General features: G+C 46.0%; 1 protein-coding gene across 1 annotated transcript in view; it reads left to right on the top strand.

Moving 5' to 3' along the window:
- The window catches only part of gnmt (glycine N-methyltransferase), a 78,004-nt gene that overhangs the window by 48,338 nt on the left and 17,024 nt on the right, over positions 1-12,642 (top strand). Inside the window, exon 2 of the mRNA XM_078542717.1 lies at positions 783-910. Within this exon, the coding sequence (XP_078398843.1) occupies positions 783-910 (128 nt within the window). The remainder of the gene's footprint in view (positions 1-782; positions 911-12,642) is intronic.

Genomic DNA, 12,642 nt, shown 5'->3' on the forward strand with positions numbered 1-12,642 from the left:
GTTTCCACTAGCGGGGGAATCTCGAACTAGGGGACATAGTTACAGAATAAGGGGACATTCATTTAAAACTGAGATGCAAAAGAATTTCTTCTCTCAGAGGGTAGTGAATGTCTGGAATTCTCTACCCCAGAGAGTTGTGAAGGCTAGATCACTGAAAGTATTTAAAGAGGAGGTAGATAGATTTTTGAAATATCGGGGAGCTGAGAGCTATGAGGAGCTGGCACGAAAGAGGAGTTGAGGCCTGGGGCAGATCAACCATGATCTTATTGAATGGTGGGCAGGCTTGAGGGGCCGAATGGCCTATTCCAGCTCCCATTTCTTATGTTCTTATATATTTTTGTATTGTAATGCACCTGTCACTTATCTGCCCTCACATCTAACCTCCTCATATAAGCCATTGCATTCTTACATACAATTTACTAGCCCCGAAATTGCAATTAGCTGATGATGTCCAGCTAATTTCATGAAGAGAAATGTAATCATTATTTCATTGTTGTTTTTAGAATCTTGCTTTATGCCGCCTTTCCCTAAGTTACAACACATGACTACGCTTGTAAGCTACTCCAGGGCATCCTGAGGTTGTTTACGCTGCTATATAAATGCACATTCTTTCTACTTGCTGTGATGAGGTGACTGCAGGCTTCTTCTCTGTGGATAAAGGAGCTTGAGTGCAAAAGGGCCTTTCTCATCCATAGCCACTCTGTAAACACCGTGCCGGTCGAAGCTCTTTTGTTGCAGCTGGCCAGCCCTGCTCTAACAGCACTGTCTGCTTTCCTCAACAGAGTGGATTCCATAATGTTGGTGGAAGAAGGCTTCACCATGGTGAGTGCAGATGCCAGTGACAAAATGCTGAAATATGCGTTGAAGGAAAGATGGAACCGACGGAAAGAAGAAGCATTCGATAACTGGGGTAAATATCAGGTCACAAGAGAAAACATAACAGGGGACATACAGGAGTAGGTCATTCAGCCACTCGAGCTTTTTCTGCCATTTGATGAAATCATACATCATCTGTATCTGAACTCCACCTACCCTACGTGATTCTGTAGCCTTTGGTACTTTTATTTACCAAAAGCCTGTCAGACTCCGTTGTGAAATATTCAGTTGATACCTCCTCCCTCTCCCTCTCGCCCCCCCGACCTTCCCGGCCAATCTTAGCAGTTTTTTGAAGGAGAGAGTTTCAGATTTCTGCTGCATTTTGAGTGAAAAAGCCTTTCCTGACATCGCTCCTGGATGGCCTAATTCTATACCCGTTTTCTAAAGAGAAAGGGGCTGCCCAGGATTTTCGGCTACTTCAAACTGGATGTTCTTATTTTAATGGCTGCGAGTGCTAGGGAAGAAATTGTAGCGTTCAACACAGGTCAATAAAATTTATGTGGTCAAGATATCAAGGGATAGAGAGCTGAGGTACAGAATGACCATGATCTAATTGAATAGTAGACCAGGCTCAAGGGACTAAATGGCCTACTCCGATGTGTAAAAGGATGGTGTGGTAAGCAGCAAATACATATCAACATACAAAAATAATGAACAAGAATCGATTCATCTAGCCTGTCCCACATGGTGGCGGTGTCCAAGGCTTGACAATACAGAAACTTCATACTCGGTCGGAACGATGCAATCTCCTAGGTGAGGTGAAAAAACAGATTAAAACCTCAGCTAATTAGGGGAAACAAAATCTGAACGCTTTCTCTCCGATCCCTTTTGTGTATTCAAACTGGTTGAGCAGATCACATAGACCCTGATTTATATTACACGGTGCTATGTCTTTTAGAACTGTTGAATATATAGATGGTCAAAGTCCCTTGGCCCATGCTGAAAAGTAGATAACAGCTAAGGGCCAGAGCAGCTTGTCCTCTGATCAAAGGCCAACAGAGGGTCACTGTTTTGATTCTGTCAAAAAGAATGTCTGCTGTACAATGATATGGTAGGTCGCAGGTGTGGGACCAACTTTGCAAGAGTCAACAGCTTCAGTGGAAGAGGAGAGGATTGGTTGTCTGTCATGTTCAGTTTATTAATGGGCAGAGAATATGTACAGTTAATAGGAAATGGGAATCTAATCGAGGGGTTCAGATGGTTTATATATAGAATAATGGATACCTGGGAGTGATTACAGACTGGAATCTAATCGAGGGGTTCAGGTGGTTTATGTATAGAATAATGGATACCTGAGAGTGATTACAGACTGGAATCTAATCGAGGGGTTCAGATAGTTGATATATAGAATAATGGATACCTGGGAGTGATTACAGACTGGAATCTAATCGAGGGGTTCAGATGGTTTATATATGGAATAATGGATACCTGGGAGTGATTACAGACTGGAATCTAATGGAGGGGTTCAGATGGTTTATATATAGAATAATGGATACCTGGGAGTGATTTCAGACTGATGTTTTTTTTTAATTCATTAAGGGCTTCACTGGCTGGGCCAGCATTTATTGCCCATCCCTAGTTGCCCTTGAAAGGTAGTGATGAGCTGCCTTCTTGAACCACTACAGTCCATGTGGTGTAGGTACACCCGCAGTGCTCTTAAGGAGGGAGTTCCAGGATTTTGACCCAGCGACAGTAAGGGAACAGCAATATATTTCCAAGTCAGGGTGGTGAGCAACTTGGAGGGGAACTTCCAGTTGGTTGCGTTCCCATCTATCTGCTGCCCTTGTTCATCTAGATGGTAGTGGTTGTGGGTTTCGAAGATGCTGTATAAGGAGCCTTGATGAACTCTTGCATTGCATCTTGTAGATGGTACACACTGCTGCTACTGTGCATCAGTGGTGGAGGGAGTGAATGTTTGTGGATGTGGTGCCAATCAAGCGGGCTGCTTTGTCCTGGATGGTGTCAAACTTCTTGACTGTTGTCGGAGCTGCACTCATCCAGGCATTTGGGGCATATTCCATCACACTCCTGACTCGTGCCTTGTAGATGGTGGACAGGCTTTGGGGAGTCGGGAGGTGAGTTATTGATCACACGATTCCTAGCCTCTGACCTGCTCTTGTACCACAGTATTTAAATGGCTAGTCCAATTCAGTTTCTGGTCAATGGTAACCTACAGGATGTTGATAGTAAGGGATTCAGTGATGGCAATGCCATTGAACACCAAGGGGCAATGGTTGGATTCTCTCTTGTTGGAGATGGTCATTGCCTGACACTTGTGTGGCGCGAATGTTACTTGCTACTTGTCAGCCCAAGCCTGGATATTTTCCAGGTCTTGCTGCATTTGGACATGGACTGCATCAGTATCTGAAGGTTCGCGAATGCTGCTGAACATTGTGCAATCATCAGCGAATATCCCCACTTCTGACCTTATGATGGAAGGAAGGTCATTGACGAAGCAGCTGAAGATGGTTGGGCTAGGACACTACCCTTAGGAACTCCTGCAGTGATGTCCTGATCTGAGATGACTGACGTCCAATAATCACAACCATCTTGCTTTGTGCTGGGTATGACTTCAACCAGCGGAGAGTTTTCCTCCGATTCCCATTGACTCCATTTTGCTAGGGCTCCTTGATGCCACACTCTGTCAAATGCTGCCTTGATGTCAGGGGCAGTCACTTTCACCTCATTTCTGGAGTTCAGCTCATTTGTGCATGTTTGAACCAAGGCTGTAATGAGGTCAGGAGCTGAGTGACCCTGGCGGAAACCAAACTGGCATCAGTGAGCAGGCTATTGCTAAGCAAGTGCCACTTGATAGCACTGTTGATGACCCCATCCATTACTTTACTGATGATCGAGAGTAGACTGATGGGGCGGTAATTGGCCAGGTTGGATTTGTCCTGCTTTTTGTGTACAGGACATACCTGGGCAATTTTCCACATAGCTGGGTAGATGCCAGTGTTGTAGCTATACTGGAACAGCTTGGCTAGGGCGCGCGATAAGTTCTGAAGCACAGGTCTTTAGTACTAATGCCGAAATATTGTCAGGGCCCATAGCCTTTGCAGTATCCAATGCCTTCAGCCGTTTCTTGATATCACGTGGGGTGAATCAAATTGGCTGAAGACTGGCATCTGTGATGCTGGGGACCTCCGGAGGAGGCAGAGATGGATCACCCACTTGGCACTTCTGGCTGAAGATTGTAACAAATGCTTCAACCTTTTGCACTGATGTGCTGGGCTCCTCCCTCAATGAGGATATTTGTGGAGCCTCCTCCTCCAGTGAGTTGTTGAATTGTCCGCCACCATTCACGACTGGATGTGGCAGAACTGCAGAGCTTAGATCTGATCCGTTGGTTGTGAGATCGCTTAGCTCTGTCTATCGCTTGCTGCTTATGCTGTTTGGCATGCAACTAGTCTGTGTTATAGCTTCACCAAGTTGACACCTCATTTTTACGTATGCCTGGGTCTGCTGCTGGCATGCCCTCCTGCACCCTCCATTGAACCAGGGTTGTATGCCAGGCCACGAGGCCCGTGTTCGAGTACAATTCTGCTGCCGCGTCCATAACGCCTCATGGATGTCCAGCGTTGAATTGCTATATCTGTTCAAAATCTTTCCCATTTTAGCACAGCGGTAGTGCCACACAACATGATGGAGAGTCTCTGAAGCACTGAGGATGGCAAGGGCGTAGAATGAACTCTGGGTGGGGGACTTCAATGTCCATCACCAAGAGTGGCTCGGTTGCACCACTTCTGACCAAGCTGGCCGAGCCCGAAAGGACACAGCTGCTAGACTGGGTCTGCAGCAGGTGATGAGGGAACCAACAAGATGGAAAAAAATACTTGACCTCATCCTCGCCAACCTGCCTGCTGCAGATGCACCTGTCCATGGCAGTATCGGTAGGAGTGACCACCGCACAGTCGTTGTGGAGACGAAGTCCCGCCTTCATAGTGTTGTGTGGCACTACTACCATGCTAAATGGGTTAGATTTCGAACAGATCTAGCAGCTCAAGACTGGGCATCCATGAGGCATTGTGGGCCATCAGCAGCAGCAGAATTGTAATCGAACACAATCTGTAACCTCATGGCCCGGCATATCCCCCACTCTACCATTACCACCAAGCCAAGGATCAACCCTGGTTCAATGAAGAGTGCAGGAGGGCATGTCAGGAGCAGCACCAGGCATACCTAAAAATGAGGAGTCACCCTGGTGAAGCTATAACACAGGACTACATCCGTGATAAACGGCATAAGCAGCAAGTGATAGACAGAGCTAAGTGATCCCACAGCCAACTAAGCTCTGCAGTCCTGCCACATCCAATCGTGAATGGTGATGGACAATTAAACAACTCACTGTGGGAGGAGGTTCTACAAATATCCCCATCCTCAATGATGCGGGAGCCTAGCACATCAATGCAAAAGATACGGCTGAAGTATTTGCTACAATCTTCAGCCAGAAGTGCCAAGTGAATGATACATCTCTGCCTCCTCCAGAGGCCCCGAGCATCACAGATGCCAGTCTTCAGCCAATTCAATTCACTCCACATCATATCAAGAAACTGCTGAAGGCACTGGATACTGCAAAGGCTGTGGGGCCTGACAATATTCCAGCAATAGCACTGAAGACTTGTGCTCCAGAACTTGCCACGTCCCTAGCAAGCTGTTCCAGTACAGCTACAAAACTGGCATCTACCTGACTATGTGGAAAATTGTGGAAAACCCGGCCAATTATCACCCCATCAGTCTACTCTCGATCATCAGTAAAGTAATGGAAGGGGTCATCAATAGTGCTATCAAGCAACACTTGCTTAGCAATAACCTGCTCACTGATGCTCAGTTTGGGTTCCACCAGGGCCACTCAGCTCCTGGCCTCATTACAGCCTTGGTTCAAACATGCACAAAAAAGCTGAACTCCCGGGGTGAGAGTGACTGCCCTTGACATCAAGGCCTCATTTGACAGAGTGTGGCATCAAGGAGCCCTAGCAAAATTGGAGTCAATGGGAATCATGGGGGTAAATTCCCTACTGATTGGAGCCATACCTAACACAAAGGAAGATGGTTGTGACTGTTGGAGGTCAGTCATCTCAGCGCCAGAATAACACTGCAGGAATTCCTCAGGGTAATGACCTTGGCCCAACTATCATCAGCTGCTTTATTAATGACCTTCCTTCCATTATAAGGTCAAAGGAAGGGATGTTCCCTGATGATTGTACAATGTTCAGCACCATTCGTGACTCCTCAGATACTGAAGCAGTTCATGTTCAAATGCAGCAAGACCTGGACAATATCCAGGCTTGGGCTGACAAGTGGCAAGCAACATTCACACTATGCAAGTGCCAGGCAATGGCCATCTCCAACAAGAGAGATTCTTACCATCGCCCTTGACATTCAATGGCATTACCATCACTGAATTCCCCACTAGCAACATCCTGGTGGTTATCATTGACTAGAAACTGAACTGGACAAGTCATATAAATACTGTAGCTACAAGAGCAGGTCAGAGGCTAGGAATTATGCAATGAGTAACTCACCTCCTGACTCCCCAAAGCCTGTCCACCATCTACACGATACATGCCAGGAGTGAGATGGAATACTCCCCACTTGCCTGGATGAGTACAGCTCCAACAACACTCAAGAAGCTTGACACCATCCAGGACAAAGCAGCCGCTTGTTGATACCACATCCACAAACATTCACTCCCTCCACCACCGACGCACAGTAGCAGCAGTGTGTACCATCTACAAGGTGCACTGCAGAAACACACCAAGGATTCTTCAACAGCACCTTCCAAACCTACGACCGCTACCATCTAGATGGACAAGGGCAGCAGATAGATGGGAACACCACCACCTAGAAGTTCCCCCCTAAGTCACTCACCATCCTGACTTGGAAATGTATCGCCGTTCCTTCACAGTTGCTGGATCAAAATCCTGGAACTCCCTCCCTAACAGCACTGTGGGTGTACCTACACCACATGGACTGCAGCAGGTCAAGAAGGCAGCTCACCACCACCTTCTCAAGGGGAACTAGGGATGGGCAATAAATGTTGGCGTAGCCAGCGAAGTCCACATTCTGTGAACGAATAAAAAAAAGTGTCAATTCCCCTGACTATACTGTCCCCCTACTGCACTACATTCCTTTTTTATCCCCCTACTTGGATGGCTACCTTTAGTATGGTACCATGACCAGTCAACTCATTTATCCTGCAGCCCCCGGTCTCATCCAAACAAGCTGAGGGAACCTCAGGCCGATTGGGTCCCCTTTCCTGCCTCACTCACAGTCACACCCCCCAGCCCTGACCACTAATACAACCAGAAGCCTCTATTCTAAGATATGTGACCACTTCGTAGTTTAAAGTGTCCAGGTAACTTTCCCCCTCCCTAATGTGTTGTAGCTCGGCCTCCAGCTCAATGTCTCTGAGCCAAAGCGTCTCGAGCCGCAAATACTTACTGCAGATGTGCTTGCCCTGGATAACACTGGTATGCAGGAGCTCCCACATGCTGCAGGCATGATACATCACCTGTCCTGCCATCCTTAATGTGTTTTAATTAACTACTTATTTAATTCAATAATTTATTTTCCCTTTCTATGTATTTTAATAATCGTACCACCAGCTCCTGTACTATTTTAAGCCTTAGGAATAGAATAGACCTTAACCACTTAACACATACTCACCAAGCAGCTAGCTTCTTCTCCTGTAATAGAGTAAGTGAAAAAGTTAGAAAAAGCAATGGAGCAACTCCTTCCCCTCTTCACATAACTCCCTCACCCAACTCTCAGCACTCTGTTCAAAGTCACGCTGAGACTTTTATCAGGTGTCGATCTGAACTCTCACTGTTTTAACCGGTCCCAATCTGAACTCTCTCTGTTTTAACCGGTCCCGATCTAAACTCTCTCTGTTTTAACCAGTCCCGATCTGAACTCTCTCTGTTTTAACCGGTCCCGATCTAAACTCTTTCTGTTTTAACCGGACCGATCTAAACTCTCGCTGTTTTAATCGGTCCCGATCTGAACTCTCTCTGTTTTAACCGGTCCCGATCTGAACTCTCTCTGTTTTAACCGGTCCCGATCTAAACTCTGTCTGTTTTAAGCGGTCCCGATCTGAACTCTCTCTGTTTTAACCGGTCCCGATCTAAACTCTTTCTGTTTTAACCGGTCCCGATCTGAACTCTCTCTGTTTTAACCGGTCCCGATCTGAACTCTGTCTGTTTTAACCGGTCCCGATCTAAACTCTTTCTGTTTTAACCGGACCGATCTAAACTCTCTCTGTTTTAACCGGTCCCGATCTGAACTCTCTCTGTTTTAACCGGTTCCGATCTGAACTCTCTCTGTTTTAACCGGTCCCGACCTGAACTCTCTCTGTTTTAACCGGTCCCGATCTGAACTCTCTCTGTTTTAACCGGTCCCGATCTGAACTCTCGCTGTTTTAACCGGTCCCAATCTAAACTCTCGCTGTTTTAACCGGTCCTGATCTGAACTCTCTCTGTTTTAACCGGTCCCGATCTGAACTCTCTCTGTTTTAACCGGTCCTGATCTGAACTCTCGCTGTTTTAACCGGTCCTGATCTGAACTCTCTCTGTTTTAACCGGTCCCGATCTGAACTCTCTCTGTTTTAACCGGCCCCGATCTGAACTCTCTCTGTTTTAACCGGTCCCGATCTGAACTCTCTCTGTTTTAACCGGTCCCGATCTGAACTCTCTCTGTTTCAACCGGACCCGATCTGAACTCTCTCTGTTTTAACCGGTCCCATTCAGAACTCTCTCTGTTTTAACTGGACCCACCCTGAACTCTCTCTGTTTTAACTGGTCCCGATCTGAACTCTCTCTGTTTTAACCGGTCCCGATCTGAACTCTCTCTGTTTTAACCGGACCCGATCTGAACTCTCTCTGTTTTAACCGGACCCGATCTGAACTCTCTCTGTTTTAACTAGACCCACCCTGAACTCTCGCTGTTTTAACCGGTCTCACTCTGAAATCTCTCTGTTTTACCTTCGTGGGGTTCAGATGGTTTATATGTAGAGTGATGGATACATGGGAGTGATTACAGACAGGAATCGAGGAAATGTCCTGACTTTAGCCATTGATGCTGGCAGCCAACAAGTATTTGTCCTAAATGGCCTCTCTTGGTTTGTAATTTTCTCTGATCTATTATTCCCCCAGAAGGAGTTATCGCAATCCAGCCTGATTTTTCAGACTCTGATGGCCACGCACATTCATGCAGATGTATATCAGAAGTCACTGACTAGCAGTCAGGAATGTGAATTCTTTCAGATACTAACAATGCTGATTTCAGCATTTAACCCTGGTGTCCTCACTGAAATTAGTGATCTCAGCACAGACTCAACCTTGTGGCTGGGGTCATTCTGCAGAGAAGGAGGCCATTCAGCCCACCCAGTCTGCTCCAGCTTTTCGAATGGCAATTCAGTTAGTCCCCCTCTCATAGTCTTTCCCCATGTTCCTGAACTTTTTTCTATTTCAAGTATTTATCCATTCCCTTTTGAAAACAACTGTTGAATCTGTTCCTACTATTCCATCAAGCAGTTGTTGGTTAAAAAAAGGTTTTTCTCATTGTCACCTTGGGTTCTTTTGCCAATCAGCTTAAATCTGTGCCCAATGGTTATTGACACCCCAGGCACTGGGAACAGTTTCTCCTTGTACGTTGCACATGGTTTAGCCACTGCTGGCCACCCAACTTCTCTTCCTGGTCCCCATATGAGTTTATATTGTTAACGGTTCTCACCGAAGGTACTGTCGCTATCTCCTTTAAATCTACCATCATCACCCCTCAAAAAAAAACCTGTTGACTCCACTGACCTTGCAATAGACCACCTCATTTCCAACCTGCATTTCCTTTGCATAGACCTTGAATGTGTTGTTGCCTCTGTTACGGACATGGGCGGGGGATTAATTTAAGCGGCACTAAATTCTCCTCTCACCACCTGCCCATAAACAGAAAGGTGTTTCTAATTTGTTTCCCTCTTTATAAGTGATGGTGTATTTCCCGACCCCTGAGTTTTGATGTGATCCAATTTTCTATTAATAACCCCGCAGCATACTTGAGGTAGGATGAACTCAAAGGGTTAGTTTATTTGCACACACTCCAAATGCAGAAAGGAGGTTTGCAACGTCACCCCCTTGCACTCATACATTAAAAGAAGGATAGGGAGAAGAATGGTTTACAGCACAAAAACCACAGAGAAAATAAATATTGTTTCATGTGGGGTCTATAGTCCAATGAGGTGTTCCTTCACAGAGGTCAGTGGGTTGAAAACCAGTGCTGTGTAATTCACTTTTCTGGTGGTGCTGACTTCACAAAATGAGACAAACATGCAGAGATGAATCAGTCTTGTAGGTGATGGGACAGAACTTTCAGCAGAAGCAGTGTAGATGGGGCCAGGTGTTCCACCTGCGCAGAGCTCCTTGTCTGTGAGATTGCTAGTCAGATGATAAAGAGCAGACTGAACTATTCAATTCAGCAAAGCAATATTAACTTGTTCAACAAGCCAGAGGCCCATGCCACATGGCCTCCACCTCTCCACCTGGCCTCCAAAAATGATGTGTGTTCATCGTTTGGAATGCGGCTGGGTTTCGAAGATGGCTAAATGCCTCAGCCATTACAAATTGAAAGAAATGTTGTGGGATCTTTTGACTTAGCAGACCATCAGTGCCTTTCTGTCAGTCTGGGTTATTAAATGCAGATGGCCTTTGTATAGCTCGCTTTGAAGTTGGGTTGTGCAGTCCACAGGTGGTCTTTAGTGGCCCCTCAGAGATAATGAGGTGTGAATTTTATTCAGAGGTCATGGATAGACATAAGTTCAGCCATTTTAAGAATCTTATTCAGTTTTAAAATTTACGAAATAGCAATGAAATAGCAATAGCAATGTTTATAAAAATATACAGGGTGAGGCCTTAGTCCCCTCACGCCTCCCAAATCCGTGCCCATCTTTCCTGGAACTCAATGATTGAATCCCTCCAATCAAGTTTTCGCCCCTGTCATGGTACAAAATTATATCCTCTGTGACTGTGACAAAGATGTTATCCCTCCTCATCCTGCTCGACCTATCTGCAGCCTTGGATACAGTTGACGACACAGTTTTCCTCCAACACCCCTTCACTATCATCTGGTTGGGTGGGTCTACACTTGCCTGGTTCCATTTTATCTATCTAATCATAGTCAGAGTATCACTGAAATAGCTTCTCTTGCTGCTCCCCAACCATTACCTCTGGTGCTCCCCAAGGACCTATCCTTGCCCCCCCCACCCCTCTATTTCTCACCTACATGCTGCCCTTGCTGACAACATCCAAAAACAAAATGTTAGCTTTCACATGTACGCTGACGACACACAGCTTCCACCTCACCGCCACCTTGCTCAACTCTTCCACTGTTTCTAAACTATCAGACAGCTTATCTGATATCCAGTACAGGATGAGCAGAACCTCCCTCCAATTAAACACCAGGACGACTGAAACCATTGTCTTCGGTCCCCATTACAAACTCTTTCCCCTCGCTACCGACTCCACCCTCTCTGTGGAAAAGGCCTGAGGCTGAACCAGACGTGTCGTAACCTTGGTGTCATATTTGAGTCCGAATAATAGAGCCTGACCACGTATCCACTTCATCACTACGACCACCATTTTCCACCTTCGTAACATCAGCTGACTTTGCCCTGGCCTCAGCTCATCTGTTGCTGAAGCCCTGTCCTCGTTTGCTCCGGAGTAGAGTATTCCAGCGCACTCCTGGCTGGCCTTCTACATTCTACCCTCCATAAACTTGAGATCATGTAAAACACCGCCGTAAACACCGCTCCCCATGCTCTTACTCTCAGCAGGTCCCATTCACTGATTAGGTTGGAAAAGATGGAGCAAAGGAGATAGAGGGGGGCAAAAACAAAAAAACAAAATGCTGGAAAAACTCAGCAGGTCTGACAGCACCTGTGGAGGGACAGACAGAGTTAACGTTTCGAGTCCGCATGACTCTTCTTCAGACTCGCTGTCCACGAGGGTGGTAAAAGTGCAGACAATGAATGATTTCAAAAGGAAATTGCATGGATACTTGAGGGAAATGAACTCTCAGGTCTGTGGGGCTAGAGGATGGGAATGGGAATGACTGGATTCCTTCACAGCGAGCTGGCACAGGCTGAATGGGTCTCTGAAGAAGAGTCATATGGACTCGAAGCGTTAACTCTGTCTTTCTCTCCACACATGCTGTCAGACCTGCTGAGTTTTTCCAGCGTTTTTTTTGTTTTTGTTTCAGATTTCCAGAATCCGCAGTATTTTGCTTTTATCTTAAGAGATTGAGGGGAGATTTGAAAGAGGTGTCCAAGAATATGACAGGCTTAAGTAAGATAGACAAAGACAAGCTGTTCCCTTTAGCTGATGGTGCAATGGCTAGGCGACCTAGATTTAAGGTTTTGGGCAAGAGATATGTGGTGGTGAGGGGAATGTGAGGAAGAACTTATTTATGCTGTGTGTGATAATGTCCGGAAACTCGCTGTCCACAAGGGCAGTAGAAGTGCAGACAATGAATGATTTCAAAAGGAAATTGGATGGATACTCAAGGGAAATAAACTTTCAGGGGTTAGAGCATGGGAATGGGAATGATTGGATTCCTTTACAGAGAGCTGGCTCAGACTTAATGGACCGAATAGTCTCTTTCTGTGGCTTTATGACTCCGTGACTCTTTCAATGCTTGAATGAGTTGGCGAGCCTAACACAAAGCTCCCTTTTCAAGTGTGCGCTGGTGTGATTTATCTCAAACAATTTTCATTCGTTG

Source organism: Cetorhinus maximus, chromosome 5, assembly GCF_964194155.1.
Source record: "Cetorhinus maximus chromosome 5, sCetMax3.hap1.1, whole genome shotgun sequence".
NCBI lineage: Eukaryota > Metazoa > Chordata > Chondrichthyes > Lamniformes > Cetorhinidae > Cetorhinus > Cetorhinus maximus.